This window comes from Pipistrellus hanaki (assembly GCF_964339955.1).
Source record: "Pipistrellus hanaki genome assembly, chromosome: 11".
NCBI classification, from domain to species: Eukaryota; Metazoa; Chordata; class Mammalia; order Chiroptera; family Vespertilionidae; genus Pipistrellus; species Pipistrellus hanaki.
In genome coordinates, this window is record NC_140513.1 from 42,572,812 (window position 1) to 42,599,553 (window position 26,742).

A 26,742-nucleotide genomic window follows, 5' to 3' on the forward strand; every position below is an offset into this window, starting at 1 on the left:
GGCAGGGGAAATGGAATTAATTCACAGTGAAGCTGGACGGGTTGTAGGCAGCCCCTGAAACAGGCGTTGCTGGTTCCTTGCCTTATGTCCATTTCTCTTTGGGAACAGAGCTCCTTTTTACCCCTTGGGGAAGATGAGTCGACCTCCAACTCAGTCATAAATCTTATTTGCTTGAGACAATCTCATGTCTCTTGTCCGAGATTAGTTTAGAGGTGGCGATGTGACGCAGTTCTGGCACTGTTTCTGGAGCAGGAAGGCAATACTTTCTTACAGTGGAGACAGCTGTGTGGTTCACGCCACAGACTCTAGAGTGGACTGTCTGGTTTAAATTCCCAGCTCCACTGCTTGTGAGCTGTGTGCCATTAGAAAAGTTACATACCCTTTCTGCCCCGCTTTTCCTCACCTGTTCAATGAGGTTAATAACAATACCTAGTAGGAATGTTGAAAGAATCAAAATTAGTTAATATCACAGGTCCTCGAACAACACCCTTTCGTTTAGTGTCGTGTTGTGACATTGATGAGATGCTGCTGTAAGACTGAATTCTTGTTCATGTCAATCAGCCTATGGTAAAATTGGTTTCCTTAGATATAAAAAACATGTTAAGGGAGGCCCTAACTGGTTTGGTTCAGTGGATAGAGCGTTGGCCTGTGGACTCAGGTTCGATTCCTGTCAAGGGGACATAGCTTGGTTGCGGGCATATCCCCAGTAGGAGCTGTGCAGGAGGCAACTGATAGATGTTTCTCTCTCATTGATGTTTCTAACTCTCTATTCTTCTCCCTTCCTCTCTGTAAAATAAGATATGTTTTAGAAATGTTAAGTGAACACTTACTGTATTTTTTAAAATATTTTTTATTGCTTTTTTTTTTATAGAGAGGAATAGAGAGCTAGAAACATCGATCAGCTGCCTCCTGCACACCTCCCACTGGGGATGTGCCCGCAACCAATGTATGTGCCCTTGATAGGAATCAAACCTGGGACTTTTCAGTCTGGAGGCCGATGCTCTATCCACTGAGCCAAACTGCTTTCAGCGAGGATTTACCGTATTTTCCGGCGTATAAGACAACCCCCTAATTTTACAGTTAAAAATTCATTTAGCGGCACATTGAGACAACCCCCTAATTTTACAGTTAAAAATTCATTTAGCGGCACATTGAGATGTTTTTCGGGATATACTCGGCGTATAAGACGACCCCCCCCCCATTTTCGGTTGACTTTCTTTCGTTTCAAAAGTCGTCTTATACGCCAGAAAATACGGTACTGTATTTTTAAAGCAGTTAGAATAGTGCCTGGCACACAGTAAGTGTTATATAGGTGTTCATCATCATCATCATCTTTAAGATACCAAAAATGATAGTCTGTTTTTATAACCCTGGACATTGGTGTGTCTGGATGAGATTCTTGTAATTTCTATGTGGCCTTGCACCCATGTGGGGGTCTGGGCTATGACGGAGATGGCAGAGAAAAGGAGAGAAGGACTTCAGTCTTCAATGAAATCACTGAGCCGCTGAGTCATTGATCCTGGACTTCTTGTTATGTGACATCGTAACTCTCCGTGTTTAAGTATTCTCAGCCAGGGTCTTGTGTGACCACAGTCAAAGGCACAGCTGAACCTCTGAGAACCTTCATGGTTTATGTCTTGTTGCTCCTCAGCCTGTGCAACTTCAAAGTCCTGTGGTGTCCTGGCTGGATATCCTGAGAAGCAGGGAACCCCAGAGCGGCCCCTGACATCAGCTCCCGTCCAATGTGCTGCCACTTACCTTAATTGTGGCGGGATGGTTTCATGAAAACTGAGATGCCCAAGATGTTCCTAAATACAGAAGATAGCCTTCAGAATCTTCTCAGGGGACCTGCTTTGAGGTCATTTTTGAATTTGAAAACACCGTGGTAATCTGATTGCCCCACAAAGCACTATCCCTTTGCTTCTTAATAATTCTATAGATATAGAATTAGAATAAGTTACTAAATTCCTCCACTAAAATAAATCCTACCCTACATTATTTTATACCATTTTTAGCAACATTTCCTAAGCAAATACAAAATTCCAAAAATAAGGTGAAGAGGAGGGAAAACAGGTTTTAAGTATACATCCTCTGAGTGATTGTCAGATATATGCCAGTATAGCATATATGGGTATTAAATCTGTGCTTCACTTTTTTTTTTTTTTTTGTGCTGGTTAGATCAGGATCTTTTATTACTAGTTTATTTAAATGGGCTAATCAGAATAAAAAAATTGTTGAAGTCTTTGTCTGGAGGCTTGAGTCTCTCCTATTTAGAGGTTCGAACCTGGGCATCTGCTCTGAGGAGGGAACCCCAGCACCATCTGAGGTGGGCTGAGGGATGACTCCCGAGGGATAATCTGAGGGGCCTTGGCCTGCCATTCCTCTCTGTCCCCAGATTTTGGCATGTGATGAAAAACAGTGTTTTTGAGTTCTTCTCTCCTGGCCTCGGATTTAAAAAATAATGTTACCTGTGTGAGTTTGGGGAAAGCTTGGAGGAGCTAATTAAAGAAGCTGACCCTAATCCCTTTCCTCCAAGATGGAATAGATGATCCAACACTGTTTCTGGAGCTTTATTCTTACTAGGTGTACTGGTTAATAATGGGGATATTTTCCAATAGATGGAGTTACACATATGTTGATATATATACGATTGATATGTATTCTATTTTGTTGTATGGAGAGCAAGTTTCAAAAATTCACATGTCAAATTTGCTGAAGGTGTTAACATCATAGATATTTTTACACTTAAAAATGTCAAATTTCATGCAAAAAAAGAGAGCATTTGTGGGAAGTTTTAATTCATTACTTTATTTTGAAGAAAAAGTTATCATATACTTCAGGAAGCTTATGGTGAACATGTTCCATCTCAAGATACTTGTGAACACTGGTTTAAATGCTTTAAAAGTGATGATTTTGATGTAAAAGACAAAGAACGTCCAGGTCAAATGAAAAAGTTTGAAGACGAACAATTACAAGCATTATTGGATGAAGATGCATGTCAAACTAAAAAACAACTTGCAAAAAGATTAAACATTGCTCAGTAAACAATTTCTGATCATTTATGAGCTAAGGGAAAGATTTTAAAGGAAGGAAAATGGGTGCCACATCAACGGAATGAAAGACAAATGGAAAACCGAAGTCATCAGTAAAATGTTGCTTCAATGGCACGAAAGAAAGTCTTTTTTGCATCAAGTTGTGACTGGCAATGAAAAGTGGATTTATTTTGAGAACCCCAAATGCACAAAATCATGGGTTGATCCAGGTCAACATAGACTGCAAGGCCAAATGGCTTTGGAAAGAAGACCATGCTCTACATTTGGTGGGATCGGGAAGGTATGGTGTAGTCAGAGCTTCTAAAACCAGGTGAAACCATTAATACTGATCACTACCGACAACATATAATCAATTTGAACCACACTTTGTGAAATGAATGTACCAGAAGACCCAGCAAAGTAATTGTGCTTCATGATAACGCACCATCACACACTTCAAAACCAGTTAAAGACAAGTTAAAAGATTTTTGAGTAGGAATTACGAAAAAGTGGATAATTGGGTCTCTGAATGGTTTGCCTCAAAACAAGAAAGTTCTATTGGGACGGTACCCACAAATAATCAATTTGAACCACGCTTTGATTGTGAATAGACCGGAATGTTCGTGGGAAGTATTAACCCACCTGCTGTATTCACCAGACCTTGCTCCTTCAGATTACCACTTGTTCCGATCGATGGCACACGCACTTTCTGAGTAGCATTTCAAAACACACGAAGTGGAAAATTTGGTCTCTGAATGGTTTGCCTCAAAACAAGAAAAGTTCTATTGGGACAGTATCCACAAATTACCTGAAGGATTGGGGAAATGTGTAGCTAGTGATGGACATGACTTTGAATAAAGCACTTTTGATGTTTCTCTTGAAATTATCATGTTTTCTTTGCTTACAAAATCTGCCATTATTAACCAGTACACCTAGTAACCTCTCCTCAATCACCAACATCATGGGGCAAATGACAAATTCATAAATATCACAGACCTTTGGAATTGCTCAAGGACTGGAAAAGAATATCATTTTTTTGACTCTTTAAAGTCATAGGTTTCATCTCTTATGACTACTTCTATAGACTGAGAATGGCCTCGTAGGGCATCAGGCTGAGGAGGACTGTGAGGCCAAGTCACAGCTCGGCAGGAAAGACTGCGGGGATTGATTATGAATGTCTGCGCTGGGTATGGGTGGAGGCAGTGGCAATAGCCAAATTGTGTTTCTGCAATCCCAGGGTTTACATAGTTTCTGCCTACCATGCTTGAAAGGCAATTAGAACATTGTCAGACCGGATTCCATAATTCCAATTACTCTGAACTTCAGTACACATTTATTTATTTAATCAGTATACACTGATTGAACACCTTGGATGCCTTAGGCATGCTCTTAGGCACTGTGGGACATTTAAAAAACAAATTGGACTCCAATCCAACCCACAAAAAAAAATTAGTTCAAAGAAGAGAAAGATAGGTGTTATTTAGGGTATGAAGTGATAAAATGTTATAAGAAAGGATGTGATAAGGGGAGGGAGAGGAGATCCATCGAAGGTGAGGCGTGTGAGCGTGGATGGCGGTCAGCAGGGCGTGCTGGTGAGGGTGTATGAGAACGGAGCCTTGCTGTGATGTGAGTCAGACTGTTGGAATGGACCGTTTCAAACTGAGTGGCCAGAATGAGGGAGGCACCGGAGTGGAAAGCTGAATGCTGTGAGTGACTGACTGACTGATGAGAATATGTGGCTGCTGTTTGTTCCGCTTCCCCTGACACAGAGCGAGCCGATTGCCTGTTGGGCTTCGTTAGATTATCCTGCTGATGTGACATCCATTTTTTATGCGGGCTTTCTGGGGGCCAGGGGAAAACTTGCTCTTTGGAAAGATTATCTTTCATCACCGGCTGACATGTGACATATAACAAATGTCTTAAAGCAAAGGAGAGTTCCCACGGGTATGCCACACGGTACTCTTTATTGTAGACTTCAGAGCACTGACAAAGGTTCCATCTGCATTTTCTTCACTATGTACAGAGTCATCGAATATTGCCAATGAAGAACATTCCGCTATATGAATAGGCAAAAAGAAAAAATCTTTAACACGCAGCTGAACGAGGAACTAGCGATTGATGTGTTGCAGATATTTGCAAAAATAGATTGAAACAGCAAATAGAAGATCCCTTCTAACGTGGTCTATGTCATGTTGTACATAGCATACATATAAACATGAGGTAGGGTTTTGTTAACTGTCTTTTTTTTTTTTTAAATACGCCAGAACTTGAAGCGATGTCTATGGCTTTACTAAAAATAAACAGAAACCAAAAATTAAAAAAAAAAAATTGTCTTTCAACTACATGCAAAAAGCGATAAAGAACCAGTCTAAGAAGCCACAAGAAATAGACGTGCCAAGAAAATTAGGATGCACAGTTTAGCGTTAGGAAAAAAAAAAAAACACACAAAAAAGAATGTTAAATAAATAAAGCTAAGATACTTGTGAAATTCAGAATGCATGTTTGAGACAGGAGACATGAACTTGAATGTCGAGGGACTTCTCAGGCCTTCATTTTACTTATTGATCTTCTAAGCAAACCTAAAACAGAGAAGGTGATTCCATGACACCGAAAGTAAGGAAGTTCTAGCAAGACCCAAAGCCGTAGAGAGGAGCCATGTGTTTAGGTCTGTTCCCTTCCCTCCTCTCTCCATCTCCCCCCCACCCCCCTTTCCTACTCCCGTGCTCTTCCCCGGAGATTTTTATGGGCAGCCTTAGATCTATATTTACCCGCTATATTCAGTAAGTTTGATTATGCATAGCCTAAATTCAGATCTGAGAGGACGATCTGGATTTTTGTTCACTGAAAGAACTACTTCTTTTTATAGGTTTATAGCAAAGGCTAATAAGCATCAACATCTCTCTCTTCCTGCTATTCGATAGGCTAACTCTGCCCTCACTGTCCTCTTCCCAAAGGCTCTGCTTGCACATCTGCCCATGAGGGCTCCTTTCTGACATCTGGTCTCTACTAGTTACCCCCTCTGTGGGGAGGCCGCCCAGACCACTCACTCAATGTAAATAACCCCACCTCCCATCTCTGGCCTTGCCGCTGCCTATGTAGTTCTTTTTTGGGTAAGTCTTTATGTAATTGAAAACGTTTTTTACATCTAGTACATGTTAAACACGAGCAGAGCAAGGACGCCAGGCCAGGTACAGAAACTCACCAGGGCAGAAACCCCCGGAAGCCTAGTAAGGGGCAAAACTGGGAAAACAAGAACCTTGCCCTCGGAGTAACCTATCCTCCCTTAGCATGTCACCGGTCATGTGGTTTGGAACCCTGATCTTTCATATCGCTGGTCAGGCAGTTTAGACCCCCTGACCTTTTCCTTCTTAACGATAACATCTAGGCCTCAGTTGTATTTCAGCTCCAGGCCCAGAAAAGCAGCAAAACCAGACAAGTGATGCCATGGCTGCCTCAGGACCAGCTACATTGATTAGTGACCCCCTACCCTGGCTCCGACCAATCGGTGGAGCCCATGACCCTGAAAGAGCGCACCTGGATACTGATGAATATTCTATTAAAATTCTCTCCTGAGATCTCGCCTAAGACTTCCACCTGCCAGAGAGAGACAAACAGGCTCTGGACAAGGACCCACTGTGCACTCTCCCTCCACAAAGCACAACTGTGCCATTCCCCCACAGGCACATATCCCCCAGCCTCTAAGGGACCCCATGAGACTTGCAACCAGGGGAGCAATGGGCAGCGGCAGCTCGTCCTGGGCTAACCCCTGAACCTGTCTCCAAGGCCCTCTTTTCTCCGAGTTCTCAGTGAGCCAAAGCAGCCCAGCCCAGGCTTTCCAGTTGCTTCTTCTGTGCCCTGCCTTGTTTCATGGCCTCAAGTCCATCATGGACCCAATACCCTTCGGCTCAGTGCTGTGTGGACCTTCCCTCTGGAAATCCCCATCTCCCATGCCCTCTTCCTTAAATAAATTAAAATTTTCTTTAATCACCATCTGAGACGTTAACCTTTTAGCAAAATTTACCCTTTTTGGCGTACAGTTCTCTGAGTTTTGACAAATGCGTGTGACCTTATACTGCCACCACTGCGATCAAGATGTAGAAAAATGCCATCATTGTGAAAAATGCTCTGTTCCTCTTTATAGTGTTGCTTCTCCCAAACCTAGCTTTGATCTGTTTTCTGTACCAACAGTGTTGTATTTTCCAGAATGTCAAATGCATGGAGTCATATAATCTGCAGCCTTTTGAGTTCAGCTTCTTTTACTCAGCATGATATATTTGAGACTCATTTGTATTATTACAGGTATCATTCCTTTTTTATATTGAAAATTATTCCATTTTCTGGATGAGCACATTTTGTTTATTCATTCTCCAGTTGAGATACATGCTAGTTTTCCCCATATTTTAATAATGACAAATAAAGCTGCAATAAACATTTAAATATAGTTTTCATTTCATTTGCATAAATACCCAGAAGTGGGATTGCTGGGTCATATAGTAAGTGAACATGTAACTATATAAGAAACTCAAAAGCTTTCCACCATGGCTATACCATATTGCATTTCTACTGGCAATGAATGTGAATCCTGCCAGCTCTCCACCTTCACTAGCACTTGTCAAAAACCGTCAGGATTTACTTTAGCCATTCTGCTAGGTGTGCTGTGGTATGCCATTATGGTTTTGACTTTCATTTCCCTAATGACTAATGATGTTGAGCACCTTCTCATATAATTTGCTATTATGTCTTTTTAATAAAGTGTCTGGTCAAATCATTTGCCTTCTGAAAAACTGTTTTTGTATTTTTAGGCTTTTTTTGAGAGTATTCTATCACTAATCCTTTTTATATTCTGGATACTAGTTGTTTTTTGATTTTTTTTTTTTGCCAAATACGTAATTTCTAAATATTTTCACCCAATTTGTAACTTATTTTTTAATTCTCTTATGCCTTTCAAAGATCACAAGTTTTAATTTTGATAGAGTATAATGTTCCATTTTTTTCTACTCATGAATTGTGTTTCTGGGGTCATATTTAAGAAATGTTCGTTTAACCCAAGGTCACAAAGATTTTCTTTTATGTTTTCTTCCTAAAAGTATTATATATCTTTTTAGGTTTTACATTTAAGTCTCTCATCTTTTTTTGAGTTAATTTTTATAGAGGGTGTGAAATATGGATGAAAGCTCACGTTTCATTGCATACGGATTTCCAATCATTCCAGCACCAATTTTGAAAGACTCTATTGAACTGCCTTTTCAACTTTGTTGAGAATCAAACAATATAGATGTTTGGTCTATTTGTGACCTCTGTTCCATCCCATCTGTCTACATGTCATCCTTTAACCAGTCCGTACTGCACTTCCTTGATTTCGGTAGCTTTCCATTAAGTCGTGAAATCAGGTTGCTAATACTCTGTTTATCTTTTACGGAGGAGTCACATTTTAAGCATCCTTGTCTGATTAAGTATGTCAGTCAGACTTGCTGCTGAGAGAGAGAAAAGGGGGGAAGGAAAGGCACCTGCCCTTTACTCAACAGTCTGTCCATCCTGGCAGGGCAGGCCATTCGGGCACCTTTAACAAGCTCACACTTTGCCCTTGCGGCCACAGCGTTAGTGCCTTCACACAAAGCAGGTGCCGGCCAAAGCCAAGCACAAAGCCTTCTCTGGTGGTTTTGTGGTAAGAACCTTGTTCTTGTCAGATGAAGCAGAACTGGGCATCACGTTTATATGGTTCCTGCGTTCAAATGGTGAGTTTTCTAAAACCCTCCAGACATCTATTTTCTTTTCCAAAACTGAAATGGTTCTGTTTGGAATGAACTACAAATCATCACCCATTTACCTCACTGAGAGGGTTGGAGAGCAGAGTGAAGGAAGGAACGGGAGGAAACTCACATTTATTAAGCACTAATTACTGGGACATAGTACGGGAGTTCTTGCCATCTCCCGGTGAGGTTTTGTGTTGTTTGTCCCATTTTATAGATTGCTGGCAACCAATTCCAGCATGGAATAATTACAAGAGTTTCACCAAAAGGTTGGCGAAGCTGTGGGGGCTCAACAAGGGCTGAGCCACATATGTAGTTTACCTGCTGGAAAAGGCTAAATGGCACCTCCCCCAAATCTGAATAGGATCAGAGTTTGCTACTGCCTCCTGTTGGCCAAACACCTGAACAGCTGTTGGCTATCCCCAAACTGACAATGCTTGTGTACCCTTTAAAACCTTACCCTTTGAAGTGTATATCTCCACATTGCCTTAGGACAAATTGTATTAATAAAAGCACAAGGTCCTTAGACAAGGGTGAGTTCAGTTCCTTTAGCTGAAGATCCTCTGACCCCCAATGCCTTTCAAAATTACCTTTTGTCTTTGGACTCCTTCTTAATCATCTATGCACAGCTCCTTTCTCCAGAATGCTGAGCCCTTTGTAAGGCTGGGTAAAGAACCCCGGCAAGAGATGCGAAAACTGAGGCTGAGGCAAGTTAAATGGTACTAGTCGGCCCTCTCAGGCCAAAACCCGTGTCCTCCCCTTTACAGGGCAGGAGCATGGAACCGAGGGATGGGAGTGAGGACTCCTCCCAGGCCTCAGAATTAAAGATGAGATTCACATACTTAACTGGTAATGGATTTCAAAAATCAGACCACGTGTGACAACTGCCACACCCCACACAAGACTTTAGCTTTGCCTGTCTTGTCCCCTCCCCTGCCTCAAGGTCAAAACTTCATTTTCCCATCTCTGCCGAAGGATTCTTATTTGGTTGCCTGAGTTCCCTCTTCTCTTCAAGCTTTTCAGTGCTATAGAGCATAATGCTTTTTTTAAAAAAAAAGCCTTAGGGAGACATTATAATATGTGACAAGTCTCCTATTTAATAAGGAAGTAAAGAGTAACCATGTCCCGTGCTTTTATTTGTGTAGGTGATTTCATGTGTGGATTTTTAATGACCTCACACTGAATAGTTGTAAAGATTGGGAGTTTTCCCGGAAACCTGTGCTGTATCTGTCTCGTTGTGGCAAGTTCTTTGTGTCAGACAAACTCTGCACACCTTCTAGAGAAGTATGTCCTGGCTTGCATGACCTCAGAAAAAAGTCTCAAATATATACTTTAAATGGACTCATGTGTAAGAGGTAATTGGAATACTCAGTGAATGAAGGTCATAGGAGGTCATCCTTAAACTCTGCAGACCAGAAAAGCAAGTGCCGGAAGCAGAGTGACCCTGCCTGAGGTCACACAGCTCGTTCCGGCCCAGCTGAGCAAGAATTCACTGTGTGGAGCTCTCCCGGGCTCTCTGTGTTAGGGCCAGATTGTTAAATACTGAATTCTGTTTCATACCACATATCATATTCAGCGCGGCATCGGAAACAAAGTCTCCTCGGGGAGGAGGCGTGGAGGCTTGCTCCCCTCTGAGGAAAGGTGGAAGTACTCTGACCCTCCTCACCTGGTCACGTGGTCAGTTGAGACTTTGTATGCATAGGTGTGAAAGGGATGAAAACGCTTCTTACCTGAAGAAAGGGTTCTTTAGATCGAGGATGTTCCCGGATCTGAAGCCCGTCTGGTTTACCAGCGCCACAATCTGAATGTCATAGCTCTGTCTGCATGGCAAAAGCAAGCAAATGCACACACATCATCTCCCGAGGCTGGTCAGCTACTCACATCCATCTAGAGCATCTTCTACACATACCTACTCCATGAGGGTTTTAAGGGTACGTATTAATCTTATACACGTCTAAGTGTATTTATGTATTTATTTAGATGCTATCAATGTTAGTGGATGTAATTAAAGTCTTTATTTGTTATAATTTGTTATAATACTTTAATAGTTATAATTTCTTGACCTAAAAATTACAAAGGTAATGGTATTCTGAATGGTCAAAATGATTTTATAGTATATGTAAATCTTATGGAGACAGAGTAAGTGGCATAAGGGGGATAATATAACTTAGTTCAAGGTTTGGATACAAAAATCATAACTTTATATACCAACATTTCTTTTGTAACACTTAACAGGAATTAAAAACTTGGGAACATAAGTAGAAGGTGTCTTTTCTGGAAAATGTGGTCATTAGTGATAATTTCATCTTAGAGAAAACAGAAGGTGCAAGAGTGAGACAGCATAGGGCTGACCACCAAAGAAGAATGGATGGAGAAACAGGCGTTGTGGGAAGTGTCGGCGGAAATGGCCCCAGTCACCTGTGGAGTTCCTGACAGAGGAAAGAATGAGCACCTCAGCGGCAGGCATGGGCTCTACATCAGGTTCTTCACAGGGGCCGAGAGGATTTAGAACACACTGGGGCGTGGAAGAAAACACTGGATATTTTTAATTTTCCAGTTGGCTGTCACTGTGAATTGAATTGTGTCTTGCCAAAATATATGCTTATTTCCTAACCCCTATTGCCTGTGAATAGGGTCTAACTTGGAAATAGGATCTTTGCACCTGTAACAAAGTTTAAATGAGGTCATACTGGATTAGGGTGTGTCCCAAATACAATGACTGGTATCCCCATGTGAGGAGAGCCTTGGCCAGTGTGGCTCAGTTGGTTTGCATTTGCCAGGTGCACCAAAGGGTTGCCAGTTTGATCCCTAGTCAGGGCACAAACCCGAGGTGTGGGCTGGATCCCTGGTGGGGGACACGTGGGAGATAGCTATTCGATGGTTTGCTCTCACATCAATGTTTTGTTCTCTCTTCCTCTCCTTTCTCATTCTCAAAGAATCAATAAAAAATCTTTAGAAAAAAAAAAAAAAGAGGAGGAGGAGAGAACACATAAAGGTACACACAGGAAAGAAAGAAGGCCAAGTAAAGACAGGCAGAGACTGGACTGATGCAGCTACAAGGAACAGAAGCTGAAAATCACAGTAAACCTTCTTGCCTGCAGCCTCCAGAGGCAGCATGGCTGTGCTGACATTCTCACTGCAGACTTCCAGGCCCCAGAAGTACAAGAAAATAGATTCCTGTTGTTTTAAGACAACTGGTTTGCAGTAATTTGTCCCACCAGCCCTAGGAAACTAAGGCAATTGTTTACCAAATACATGTTGAGCACTAGTGAATTTACAGGATGGATGCGGGATTCTAATCACCAGCTAGGAGTTAAGGTATCGGTCATGTTCACACAGTTTCTCAGGTTCTGCAAAAGTAAGATTCTGTTTGTACCTTAAATTATGTGGCTTAACATTACTGAGTATAACACTAATCATGTGCTGGGACATGTACATTGTAGAACAAAGAAATGTCACTTAAAACTACACCAGCACACACTGCTACTTCACAGTGCCTTACTGTGCACAATAATTCCTTCGGATGCAGCTGTCCAAATATAGAGCTATCTTAGGTGCAGTCCAAGGCAGACAATTCAGAGCGGCACTTGAAGCTTTCAAAAGCTTTAATAGTTTGACCAGCATTTCTTTTAATTCTGTAAATCACAAAGTTCGCCAAACTCTCTGCAAATCAAATCCCCTGGCAAACATGGGTGCAGAGTCCATCATAGGGATCTCAAAACATTCTGGCACAGATAGGTGGCTGAGTGAGACCCAACAATCAGCCTATATTTAATTTTCAGTTCATTCTTGTTATTTTGGTTTTGTGTATCTTATATACACTATATGAGTTTCTATATGTGTGTATATAGAGACATTTTTATCCATGGTATATTGGTAAATATATATATATATATAGCTTAGGTTGGTGCTTTCTGTTATTATCATAGAACGTATACATAATTAAAAGAGAAATACTAGTATACTTGGGAAGCACATGCATGAAGTGTTTTTACTCATAAATCCACATGATTAAAAAATTATTGGAGACCATATCTGTAAACTTTAGGGATATCAATTTCATAAAGTTCATAAAAAACTTAAGTTCTACTTTATTGTCCAGAGCCATAAAATGAGTGACAGCTCAAGAATGATGGCAGGGTGTCAAAAATAAAATGCTAACAATACAATCACAAATGGGGAGGAGGGGAGAAAAGGTCAGTTATTATCACACCTGTGTGGCTGCAGACGGAGTTCTCCCAGGAGGTCAGAGTTTAAAAGATTATTTGACAATAAGCGAGGGGGGATCCTATCCAAGGCAGAACAAAGACATAGCACCTCACTGGGAAAATAGTGTGAAAACACAGACATTCGGAAAATGCTGAGGTGTATAGAAATATCGAGAAAAACAATCGTTATAAAACAAAAATTCTGATGAGATACAATGAGAGTAAGAAAGAGAATAAGGGAAGAGGAAGTGGATACAACTATGACAGACTGTGGACCTACTAAGGGTTACTATTTTCTCTCCTTCAGTATTTGCAAAAGCCCAGTGAGATAATTATTATAAATTCTACATGACAGATGATGAGGTCAGGAAACTGGGGTGCTAGAACTAAAGAAACTAGACAGAACCAGGACACATGAGACCCCCAAACCTGGTCTCATTCACTACACAGGGCAACTGGTCTAGTGAGACAAATAACTTCCTCCCACCCTCCTTCCCTTTCTCCCTCCTGCAGAACAGTGTGTGCTCAAGACAGGTTAGGGCCTCCTTTCAATTGCATCAGACTAAGTTCTTAATAAGAAAGGGATCATCTGCTTCGCAGTCCTTCATTCAGGTGTTCACTCCACAATATTGCAGAGTCTCCGGAATGTAATAAGTGAAGAGGGACACACGACAGAGTAAGACTTGGCCCCCCCCTTTTTTGGGAAGCTCACAGATAGGCAAGTAACAGTAAGCAACAGGGGTGCATCAGTAAGGGATGGAGGACTGTGGGAGCCCTGGGTGTCATGAGGCAAGTGTGTGAGGTAAATGGTTTGCTTTCCTCTTACCTGTTAGGGAAACCAAGGAGAAAAGGGTAGAAAAATCTGACTGATCATGCGACCCAAGATCTGTTAGAACAAGTAGTGAAAGAATAAGATGACTTAAAAATAACTTACCTAAATATACACTAGAGTACCTTAAGAACATAAATATTTGAAAGTAAACGATTGTTAACACTGGTTTGCACAAAGCAGGAAAGGCAAAGTCCAAAACTCCAGGCAGATGTTGGCTGCTGCTACTGAGCACTTTTTTTTTTTTTTAAATAACTGGCCATAAAACAGATGGTTTATAAGGATTTTGGGAGAAAGTAGTAACTTCCATGATGAACATGGCACACATCAGCATTTCCCACTTTTCCTCCTGGAAGCTACCCAAAAACAAGGGGAAGAGAAAGATACTAGAGACCGCAGACTTCATTTTCTGTAAAATCAGGAGAAAGATTCTCCAACGTATGTGCAAGGCCCATAAATGCGCTTGCAATTGGTTGTAAGCCACATGAAACAAAAAGTGCAGAAGTGTACAGAAGGGCAGGAGAGCTCAGGGACAGCACACCTCAGAAAATGCTTGCAATAACAAACTCCCTGACAGCAAAGAACATTTTCTGAAATGCAGAAGCTTAATTCCCCCTTAAAAAGCTTGTGGCAAAAGGGGTCAAAAAAGAAAGCATGTTCTGAAGCTTGCCCTTGGCTGCACCCACCCTGTAGAAGATGGACCCATGGATGCTGCTATTTTGAGCAGTTTCATCAGGAGAGAAATCAAAGTGAATGAAAAAGCTGGGAATAAAGGCGGAGAGGTCATAACCACTGAAAGAAGCAAGAGCAATATCATGGTAACTTCTGAGGTGCCTACTTCCAAAAGGTATTTGAAATATCTCACCAAGAAATATTTGCAGAAGAATAATCTCCGTGACTGGTTGTACGTAGTTGCTAATAGCAAAGATAGTTACGGATTGCGTTACTTCCAGATTAACTAGGATGAAGAAGAGGAAGATGATGACTAAAACTCATTCATCTGACACATTTTGTATGAGTTCTTAAGTAAAACTTGAGAACCAAAAAGAAAATTTTTTATTCCTTATTTGTAATATCTTATGCAGGAATTGGGGTAAGAAGACTTTGGCAGAAATGCTCTTAGAACTAAACATGTGGAACGATCTAAAGACTCACAGAGGAGCCATATTTGCAGGAAGCAGAATGACTCTGTGGCAGCACAGAACGAGAGAGGGTGAGTGAGAAAGACAGACTGCATGAAGACAACCACATCTTTCTCGACCACAGGAACTTCTTTCTTGTAAATTGCTGTTTAGAAGTGTCCTTTTAATTGGATGATGAACAACCATAACATTAATACAAAGATATTATTAGAAAACAAGTAGAAAAAGAGCAGTGAAATTTACTAACAGATGTAAAACAGGTAAATAATGCCTTGGCACAAATAAAATATGTGAGCAAATATTTTCTTATGAATTTTTAAAACCACATTTAAGCCCTCAGAAAGCAATAATAACTATGGAAGAAGATCATGACACGGAAATACATAAACTCAACAAAGAGAAGGAACTATTTCAAAGTGCTGATATGAGAATATCTTAGAGATGTACTATTGAGAAAATGAAGATATATAAAACAGATATAAAATGTTACCATTGAGGTATAAAAGCAGAGAAAATAAGTTTCACTAAAAACTAATAAGAACTTCATCCAGTTAGCTTTACTTCCCTTTTTGGCAGGGTTATTGGACTGGGCTATGAGGGTGGAACTAGAGATTAAGCTTATCCTGAGATCACATTCAACAAAAGTCAAATCATCCTTCTTTCTGGGCTCGATGGAGACGTGGGCTGGACCTGAGTTCAGGTGGGTATATTTTGAGCTACTTCCATAACCACATTCAAAGGGTGCAGACTAGGCTATTCAAAATTTGAAGAAAGAATACATCCTTGGCCTCATTCTGCTTAATAATTTTTGAATAAAAATTTTCCAATTAAATCTGCAAATCACACAAAAGAACTTTAAAAGTAAATAAAATAATCCACTGGCTCTAGTAAGGAACTAAAAATAGAATGCTAAATGCACTAGTGGAATAAATATAATAAATTGAGCCCTAGCTGGTCTGGCTCAGTGGATAGAGTGCTGGCCTGTGGACTGAAGGGTCCCGGGTTAAATTCCAGCCAAGGACACATGTCTGGGTTGCAGGGGCCATGCAGGAGGCAACCAGTCAATGATTCTCTCTCATCATTGATGTTTTTTGTTTTTTTTTCCTCTCTCTCCCTCTCCATTTCTCTCTTAAATCAATAAAGAAATATATACAAAATACATATATAAGAAATTGAACCAAAGCTGACAAAAATCAGCTGTACACTAATATAACTTAAAATTAGATCACATAAAAATTTTTTTTGTTTTAATTGACTAAGCACTCAAGTAAAATAAACTTAATTTAAACTTTAATTACATTATTATAAGTACAGTACTCAAAATGGCAGTGTTTGCTGTCACTCTGTACCCAGCACTTATCAGAACACATATGCTGTCCTGTATTTGGTTTTAGTGAAATATTCAAAGCAGCCAGTGATAACCTGGATATTTCCAGAGGAGTGGACTTAGAATTTTAAACTATTTCAGTCACTCTTATAGAAGGAAGGAGCCGAGGATGTTAGCTTGAAGATTGAGATGGAAATGATATTTCATAAAACTCTCCAAATATTTGAACAACTTTCATTGGAAGGTTGGAATAGACCTTTTTCTAAAAATTCAGAGATATAACTAAGATCAATTAGAATTTATAGGAAGTAAGATATAGGATCAACTGTAAGAATACTTTTGTAATAAAAAGAGATATCTAAAGATTATGACATCAATAGCCTAAGACTGTATGAAAAGTTATCTAACCTTATCAGTAAATGCAAACCAAAACAACAAGATGCAACTTAAAAACTTATTTTGGGGGCTATTAGATTACCAAAAGCCATAGAGAATGACAACATTCAGTCTAGGGAAATGTGGAGAAATGAGCCATTGCTGGTGTGAGTGGCAACTGGTAGTATTTACCAAACTCATTAATCCAGTATTTCCATTTTTAGGCATCTCATTTAGAAATATTCAAGGGCAAGCTATATGTTCAAGTATATTTAGTGCAAACCTTTTTGCAATAGCAAAGAAAGAAAGCAAGCTAAATATCAACCATGGAATGAAAAATAACATTATGGTATATCCATGCCCCAGACTATTATGCATCTATGAAAAGAACAAAGCAAATCCATCTGTACAAATTTGGGATTTAGGACTCAGGGAAATCTTAAGTTTCAGACTGCTAGTGAAATCTCCTTATAAAACAACAACCAACCCACAAGGATGGTACTTGCTGGCACACGCACAGAAAACCACCTGAAGGACAGAGACAATGGGTCACATCTGGAGAGTGTGGCAAATGGTGGGAGCGTAGAGGGGCCAGAGACACTTTGGTAGTTTTGAGTTCACATATGAGCACATTAGCTTTTTGTAATGAAAGAATTAAAGTGGCCCATCAGTGAGCCTCAGTGGTTGAGCATCAACTTATGAACGAGGAGGTCACAGTCCGATTCCCAGCCCAGGCACAAGCCAGGGTTGCAGGCTTGATCCCCAATGTGGGGCATGCAGGAGGCAGCTCATCAGTGGTTTTCTATTTATGTTCATTTATGCTTCTATTTCTCTCCCCCTCTCTCCCTTCCTCTCTGAAATCATCAACAATGTATTTTAATAAATAAATAAATAAAGACTTTTAGAAATGAAAGGGTTGATTTGGGAGGTGGTGAGCTCTCTGCCCCTGGACTGCTCAAGCACAGGCCCAAGGAAGCGGGGCTGGTAGGGAGGGAAGACAGTTGAATGAGATGACCGTTGAGTACCCTTACTATCCCGAGAGTCCTTGACCCAGTCTGCCCCTCCTCTCTCCTCTAATACACCCAGGAGAAGCTCCAACAAGGCAAAAAGAAAAGAGAGCGTATTAAAAATGAGATAAATCAAAGGAATTACTGCAGAGACCTTATGAAATCCATTACCGGCCAGAAGCAGCCAGTCCTGTCTGACACACCAGACACCGCCCCTGCAAATGCTGATGAATTTTATTGCACTAAATTTGGGCTGAGTGGCTGGACAAGTGTTGTGAGGGGCCAGGAAGCTGACGTGGGATTTAAAGCACTTGGTCATTTAAGCCTTCGGCAAGCGTTCCCAGGAGCTGGTGGATTTCCCTCTTTCCTCCACGGTCAGGTGGAGAACACGGCCCTTGTGTTACCCGAAGCTCCTCTTCCTTGCCACACACAGTGCAGAGCGAACATCTGCCCTGCCCGTTTTGTGGCAGAGGGTCCCTGTGACATTCCGCCAGGCCTTTGGAAAGTTGCTATTTCTCAGTGCTGGAGTCTCAGGGGCCTGCCAGTCGTCCCCCCCCCACGCACACACCATGCCTACAAGCAGTCCTTTCCTGCTTACCGTTTATTGGCTATGAACAGCACTCTCCCTGAGAGGGTTTCCCCTTCCTTGGCAAAGAGAGGAGTCTGAAGAAGGCACCGCACCTGGTACCAGTGGGTCAGAGGCTCGGTTGGGGCTGTGGACAGCCAAACTGTTACCCTGTAGGGCAAGAAAAGAGTGGAAAGCCAATTATCTTCCAGGCTTATTTTAATTGACTAGAGGCTCAGTGTGTGAAATTCGTGCACTGGTAGGGTCCCTAGCGGCTGCCCGCTGATGGCTGGAGCCTTCCTCCCTTCCCTTGGTCTCCTGCTACCACTGGGGCTTCCTCCGCGCCCCCCCCTCCCCCCAGACTGTCCCCTGGTTGAACTCCCAGAAGAATTCTGGTCAAGGGGACAATTTGCATACTGTGCTTTTATTATATAGGATTGGGTTGGGGACTTAGGTTGATAGATAATTTTCATTGTTTTGACTCACAGAACCCTTTTCAGATAACGACAGCTCACTTTATTGAGCAGTTATTATGTGCTGTGTACTGTCCCAGGAGCTTTGTGCATATTAGCCCATTGTGCGTACTACCCAACAACCCTATGGAGTAAGCCGGGAAAGCTTAAAGGACTTGCCTAACGTCACACAGAGGGCAACTGGAGAGCCGGGCTTCCCATCCATTGGCTATATTTCTGAATCAAAGTTAATGAGAAACCCAAAAAGTAACAGAGTTAAATTGGGAACTGATTTGTTTAAGAAGTTTGGAGTCTGGGCTCTTAATGATTCATACCAACTTGTTCAGGGTTCCTGATGGAGATTCTCGAAGCAAGAAACACTCCTGGAGCGCTAGCCAGTATGGCTCGTTAGATGGGCATTTTCCTGGCATCGAAAGGTTGCCGATTCCATCCCCCGTACAGACCCAGACAGGGTTGAGGGCTTGGTCCCTGGCAGGGGGCATTCAGGAGGCAGCCAACTGATGCTTCCCTTTCATATCAATGTCTATTTGTCTGTCCATCTCTCTATAAAAATCAGTAAAAATCTAAAAAATGGGAAACTACTGGAGTGCATGACCTCTACCTCCCTTCCATTAGATATGGAGTGTGTGTGTGTGTGTGTGTGTGTGTGTGTGAGGTAATGTTTAAGTTGAGGTTCTTCATTTCAGATGAAGAAGTAAGAATGTCTTGCTGTGCTCTGAGCACTGTGGCCACTTGCTGTGGAGCTGGCGGTGATGTTGGCTCATAGGGAGCAGGTACATGCTAAGTGTGGGGTAAATTTTCAGTGTATATTTTGACTTGAAGATTTGGGGAGCACATTTTATATAAGTTACTAAGTGATATAAGCCACTTGTATATCAAAATATACTCAGGCACATTACAAACTATTATAGAATGCAAATTTTCTATAGCTGTTAAAGATAACGCTTTTTAACTTCAAAGGAACTTCCCGCTGGAAGCAGGCCACTTAAAGCTATCGTCCTTGCCTTTGCAGGAACTGATGCATTTACTTGGGATATTACTGGGGGAAAGTCTAAGGGGAACATGTATGGAATCTTTGAATGGACATGCTTATGTGGTGTAGGAATGACTTCACACCATTTTCTCTCTGCCAGCCCAGGCAAAGGTTCCGGAGCCCCCTTCTCCCATGAACCCCAAACTTTATTACAGATTTATGAGGCAGGTGCACAGATGAGCCTGGACGGTGGTCTAAGGAGTGGAGGAGGTGTACTGTGAAGGGTTTCCTTTTGCCTGGTCATGTGACTCAAAGCAAGTCTCTTTGCTAGCTGAGCACTGGAGCAAGCCTAGGAAGAAGGCCCGGAAGTCAGGAGAGCAAAGAGGAGGGGCGTGGGAGTGGCAAAACCTTTACAAGGAGCCCCAAGCCCCAACAGTCAACTTGTAGGTGCTTTTTATCCTCTGTTAAAGCCGCACAACTTCAACCCTTTGCGGTAGGGAGAAAGGAGTGCAGGATGGAGAAGTTACCTAACGTTGCAATTAGCATCAGCACCGCCAGCCTGCCTGGTCATTAAAAAGGGATTCTAGACTGTGAAAGCAAAGGCTGTGAACGGGAGAAAGAATGACACGAGGTGTTACCCCAGACACAAGAGATTCTGCAGTCAGGTGGGATGGTTGCCTGCCAATCCCCCCTCTCCCCTCCTCCCCACACATCTATTCTGGAAAAAAGCAGGAGGGTAGATAAAGCACAGACCCTCTAGCCCTCCTTTCTTTTAGCCAGAGTTGATACGACACTACGGAAAACTGTCTTATTTTCCGTGCACCCTAAAAATCCAAAAGTAACACTAACATCAATGCTTATCTTCTTGGAATGCATAACAACCAGTATTATTGCAGTTGAAGGTAACTTTTTAAGTGTTAAAGGTCTGATTACAAACAGCGGAAGGCAGCAGGGGAGAGAGCAGGTGAAGAAGGGGGGTGATACCTACACAGATCCGACAAAGGCCACGTCAAACCAGAACGCCAGGCCGTGGACGAGGCCAGACTGCGTCATCTGAAACACAAAGGGGATTTCTACTCTGCAAGGAGACAAAAGAGAAAGAAGACACGTTTTCTTGTTGACCAAGCATCCCGGATACTCCTGTGAGATGAGCGGGAACACGCAGAATATTTGCCTTCCCTCTTAAGAGCTTTGGCTCCGGCAGCAAGATTCTCTCAGGGCGATTCATGCGTGGGCGATGCTGCACATTCCCACTTATCCTGTGTTTTGATACTGAGGAGGGGGAGACCCAAGACATAGGTGACAACTGTCCTTCAAGAAGCCAAAACATGGCCTGTGGCAGTGCCCCTGCACAGCTGTTCAAATGAAAAGGCTGCTCCGGCCTCTGAAACATGAAGTGGGTTGCAAGCTCTGAAGGTCATTGCCATAGTTCATTTACTTTTCCGGGAGGCAATTTAACTTCCCACCAGGCTACAACAGGAGTCATGTGGTAGTGGCCACGGCTTACGCCAAACACAGAATAAGTGGGAATGGAAAGAATATTAGAAATGGCCCTGACCGGTTTGGCTCAGTGGATAGAGCATCAGCCTGCGGACTGAAAGGTCCCGGGTTTGATTCCGGACAAGGGCATGTACCTTGGTTGTGGGCACGTCCCCAGTAGGGGGTGGGCAGGAGGTAGCTGATCGATGTTTCTCTCTCATTGATGTTTCTAACTCTCTACCCCTCTCCCTTCCTCTCTGTAAAAAAAAAAATAAAAATAAAATAATAAATAAATAAATAAAATATATTAAAAAAAAAAAAAAAGAATACTGGAAATGACACAACCACGTCCAGATGCTGGACCTGCTTTACTGTGGGACCTTCCAAAATCACTTCAATTATCTGAACCTCAGTTTTTTTTTTTTTTATTTGTTGAAGGATAACAAAACCTCTCTCCTACTTTCCTCACACGGTTCAATGAGGAAAACAATGTGTATGAGAGTGTTTGCAAACTTTAAAGTGTTTCACCGTTAAACAGCAATTTACCGGGTCCATCGCCGCGGCTGTATTCCTCCTAGGAGACTTATTTCAGTGAGTGCTCTAGAAGTTTTCAGCGTATTTGTAGGTACGCTGCCCCCAAAGGCCTAACTTCCTCCACCTGCAGCATCAGCGCATTCCCAGAGATTTCCGTTGTACTCGCCGCATTGAATTTGTTGGTGTCGCATTCCAATTATTTCCTCCCATTTTTGGCATCTCTCTAAATCAGGGGTCTTCAAACTTTTTAAAGTGGGGGCCAGATCACGGTCCCTCAGAGAGCTGGAGGGCCGGACTATGTGAACTACTAATTCCTACTGTAACACCTCGGCTGCGCTCACTGCCCAAAAAACCTGGCGGGCCGGATCAGACTCCTCTGCGGGCCGCATGTGGCCTGCGGGCCGTAGTTTGAAGACCCCTGCATGGATCATGAGCTCCTACCTGGGCATACACCAGTGCAGTGCCTGGCACACAGCGGGATCTCAGTAAACGTTTGTTGAATCAATGCCCAAATGAATAGATGACATCTCGGAGTTTTCGAAAACCTCTCTGGCATTCAGGAGGTGGCCCAGAGCAGCCAATGCAGCCAGTCGGAATCACTTTTGTCCTGCCCTGCGGTAGTTATTTCGGTTGTTCCCACACGCCAGTTCTCTTGTTTCAAGCATACGGTAGGGCTGTGTTTACCCACTCACTTGAGTTCAGGTACTGCCATGTGATTTGTGTTGACCAATTAAATGTGGACAGAAGTGCACTGCGTTGTGTCCAGGCACAGACTTGTATTGCCAGTACATACTTTGCCACGCTCCCCCTTTTCCCTCAGGGACTGGCATCACTGCAGACACAGGATGCTGAACCAGCCTGACTGAGGAGTGACTGAGGGGCGTGCAGAGCGGAAGCTGGATAAATAGTGTAGGGGAGAAAGGCACCTGGGCTATTATAAGCCACTAAAGATTCTTTTTTGTGACTGCAGCATGTTTTGGCCTATCCTGACTAACACCTTTTCTCCATTGTGATCTCAAGGTAGGCAATGGTTTGAGTCGGCCAGCTGCATTTTCTTAAGTCTGACCCTTGATTCCTCATGAGTCCAAGCAAATTATAACTTGGCTGGGTCTTATGTTTCTTACCCAGGAAAGAAACACATAAATATGTATCTTCTCAGGAAGGGAAAAACAAAATACTAGTGGAAGGTCATGTCAGAGAACTGAGTCTTCAGTGCAGAGTCTCTTGAAGTGGAGGGAAGGAGGGCAAAAGCTAGCACTGATCAAGTGCCTTCTTTGAAAAGAAGCCAGTGCCTCTAAAATATTGAGCACAGTACCTAGCATGTAGTAAGCACTCATCAGATTATAGCTCTTCTTGTCATTCTTATGGGCACTGACCTGGGTGAATTGTTAAAAAGCCCAGACTCTGGAGCTTTAGGAATGGTTCAAGTCCCAGCTCTCATGACATTTATTCATTCTGTGACCTTATGCAATTGATTGTTCCACTCTGCCTCATATGTGTCATTGGTAAAATGGACATAACAATGGTACCGTTTGCATGGTGCTGTGTGAGGATTAAATGGGTCATATGTTACGGGCTCGGAGTAGTGTCTGGTTATGTAAGTAGAGATATACACTGTTTAATTTTTCTCATTCAATTCTTGAAACAATCCTTACCCTTATTCTGCAATATGGGAAACCAGTGCTAATGTACTGTTCCCGTGTGTGACTCAGACCTCAAATCTCTTCCCTGTGTGAACAGCAAATCTCTGGACTGCAGACTTGGGGGTGGGAGAGCGAGAGAGGAGACTTAAAAACAGGGAGCATCTCTGATTGGTACAAACCTGTGGAGATCTGCCTCTTTTGCATCCATAAAGTTCACTGTGTACTTGACTGATCGAGCCATCAAAATCCTAATGTCAAATGAGTCCTGGGGAATAAAAAACACACAAAGATGTTATCTTTCTGTCAGGACAGACTGAATTCAAGCAAGATTGATTGCAGTCCAGCTTTCCTCCTGGGATTTTTAGTCAGTGAGGTTAGACTTTAGAAGGCATGAACCTAATGAGAATAATATTACTGATACAAGCCAACATTTATTTAGTGGTTACTGTATGCCCGGCCCTAAGAATTTTGTGCTTTCCTAGCCTATATCAATCTTCACAAATTCTCCGGGGCACGCATTTGGTGGTTTCTGACCATCAAGAATTGACCTCTTCTCCACAGTCCAAGAAGCTGCACAGTCACTAAGCTCACCAGACAATCAGGCTTTATCAAAATTAATTCTTGGGCTTTTGCCCAGGTATTAGGAAAAGGCAGGCTCTTGTTTGGGACTCAGAGTTTTAAGAATTGGAGCCTGGAGCTTCTGAAACATCTCCCTGCCATGAGGGGAAGAACAGAATTAAATCAGAGGAAACGGAGGTATGTGATGAGGATAGGAAAATCAGAGCCCGAAGGCACTGCCTGAACTTGTGCAGCAAGTCTCTGAAACCAGCTCTAGCTCCAGGCTTTGCGCTTCTTGAGGGCCAGTGATTCCATTTCAGCTTAAGCCACTGGAGTTGGGTTCCCTTCCACTTACAACTGAAAGAGTTTCGGATGATGCAAACGTCAAGCTGTCCACGGTTACACGGTGAGATGGAACCACCATTGAAACCCAAATCTGTGCCAGCAAAGCTCCTAGTCTCCGCTATTTATTTACAACACTTCCTCTTTAATTGCGCCTTGGGCCACTAGAATCAATGGGAGGATGTGCATTATTGAAGAAGTGAGGAGGCTGAGTGTTTGCAGGGGATGGATCTGAGCTGGAAGAAAATCTGAACTCACTTATTGAAAGGCAGCCCTAAAATGGCCTTGCTTTCATTTTCTGAGAATTTCCTTAATGGACTGGGAGATCAAAGCTGGAAGACTTGAAAACATGCTCTTCTGTGATGGCTTAGCACCCAGCCTGGCAGCACAGTGGATGCAGGCTCACGCGTGCGTGAGTGCGTGAATGAATGAATGAATCAACAGACAAACATACAGGAGGAAGCCCATAAGGAGGACACACTTACGACGATTGGCTGTCTGAAGTATTCATCCACCGCAGCAGCCCGGAGACTGGACAGGTTGACCCCATAGAAGCACTGCTGGTACCTGCAATAGCATAAAGAGTCATCATGTATGTCATCCCATCCCTCACCTGAGTCCCCAAGCCCAGCAGAGCTGTGATGTAGAAGCTCATCACAGGCCATCAGTTTATTTAAGCATCACATGACCTCCCAATCTGTACCATGGAGTAAGAATGAGGCCATGAGAAGGACAACTGGTCAGTAGGCAGCAGCAGAGCAGAAATGACCTGCATTTGACCTGTGTTGGGCAAGGGAGAAGGGAGGGTGTTGCTGAGGTAATGGAAATTTCTTGTGGGAATACATAATGAGAAGGATATTGGGGCGGGGGGAGGGGAGGGGGGGCGGAGGAAGGCCTTTGGGCTCCCATCCTTGGCCTCATGGCCCATCCTTGATCTCATGCCTGGTCTATGACACTTTATGCAAGTCCCAAAATACAATTTCTGGGCCCTCTCATTAGCTCAACCCAGAACACGACTTTAGATCTGCAAAGCCTCTGGACACTCCTGTTGTTTTGGGAGGTGGATTTCCCTTTTCTGTCCTCCGTAGCCACTGGCCGGCGCCTTCATGACGGCCTTTGCCGTCGTGGCAGACCGGGCAGGCACAGTGGGTGATGGCTGGATTGTCACAGTCAATTGTGCACACTTCTCAATTCTGTGGTCGGTGACATCCAGCAAGTGCTACAAATCCTGCTTTCTCCTTCAGTGCCCCAGTGCCACCAGCAGCCACCGGTTCCTGCAGCACAGCAAGGGCTCTCTGTCATGTTGCCTAAAGGTCTTGGCTATGTAGGGAGGAGATCCAGTATCTGGATTAAGACTAGCTTTGTTCAAACCCTGCAGATGACTGGCTCTGTGCCTTGGGCAAGTCACACGAACTCTACCAGTTTTCTTATCTCTAAAAATAAAAATAATGCAAGGCTCACTTTGTAGGTTACAGTAAGGATTAAATGAGTTAATATAAGCAAAGCCCTTTGAGCAGTGCTTGGCATTTAAAAAAAATCTTTATAGTTGAAAGTAATATCTATGTGTGTCCCCCCCCCCCCCCACCTAACTCTTCTAGTCAGCCCCCAGGTCTTCACTATCCCGCTGTCTGTGTCCATGGGCTATGCATATAAGCATGCAAGTTCTTTGGTTGATCTCTCTCTCCCACCCATCCTTCCCCACCTTCCCTCTGAGGTTCCATAGTCTGTTCCATGCTTCTATGTCTCTGGGTCTATTTTGTTCATCAGTTTATTTTGTTCATTAGATTCCACACGAGTGAAGCCATGTGATACTTATCTTCCTCTGACTGGCTTATTTCACTTGACATTTTGTCACTGCTGTCTAAGTGCCGGCTGTCATTCTCTGAACCTCACCTCAGTACTGGGGTCTAGGGAAGGGGTCCCCAATCTGAACCATGGGATTACTTGGAGGAGCTTGTTAATAATTCCAATTCCCAGGTCCAACTCCAGAAAGGCTTGGGACCTCGCTACTAAAGAGTGAGGGCTTTTATCCTGAGATTAAAAAGTCATTTACTAAGGGTGTGTGTTATATATAGCCTGTCCATCAGATGGGAATTTAATTCATCCATCTCCTTCTCCACTCCCCCCCTCCCCAATTCCACCTGCCAATATGGAGGGAAGAGAGAGAGAAAACACAACAAAGCACAGAATAAACATTAAAAATCTGTGGTGCAATTAGGTTGTGATGGAAGGCACAGCCAAAGGAAGGCTCTACAACAGAAGGCAAAGTCTCAGATGCTCCCAAGAGACGCAGGGAAGCAGCATAGTGTTAGATCAACAGCCAGGCCTTAACCTCAAAGTGCAATGCAAGCCCCACTGAGCCACTTTCAGATCCGGAGGAACTTGTCCTATTTCTCATCTCTGAGCCTTTGCTTGTTTTCCCTCTACCTAGGATGACTCTTTCCTTTTGTTACCCTGTTAATCCCTATTCAATATGTATGAATTAGACAAAATATTTCCATAATG

General features: G+C 42.8%; 1 protein-coding gene and 1 pseudogene across 2 annotated transcripts in view; one reads left to right on the forward strand and one right to left on the reverse strand.

Annotated features, from left to right (window-relative positions):
- Positions 1–2,911: 2,911 nt before the first annotated feature.
- Positions 2,912–26,742, reverse strand: part of LOC311630477 (histone-arginine methyltransferase CARM1-like) — a 202,741-nt gene continuing 178,910 nt past the window's right edge. The window contains exons 8-13 of the mRNA XM_084899523.1: positions 24,723–24,804; positions 23,517–23,602; positions 20,670–20,759; positions 18,269–18,406; positions 10,513–10,602; positions 2,912–5,611 (exon numbers count right to left, since the gene is read on the reverse strand). Of these exons, the coding sequence (XP_084755649.1) occupies positions 5,602–5,611; positions 10,513–10,602; positions 18,269–18,406; positions 20,670–20,759; positions 23,517–23,602; positions 24,723–24,804 (496 nt within the window). The 3' untranslated portion in view covers positions 2,912–5,601. The remainder of the gene's footprint in view (positions 5,612–10,512; positions 10,603–18,268; positions 18,407–20,669; positions 20,760–23,516; positions 23,603–24,722; positions 24,805–26,742) is intronic.
- Positions 12,068–14,808, forward strand: LOC311630223 (large ribosomal subunit protein eL22-like; annotated as a pseudogene). Its single transcript has 2 exons — positions 12,068–12,100; positions 14,444–14,808. The product of its transcript is annotated as a large ribosomal subunit protein eL22-like (transcript).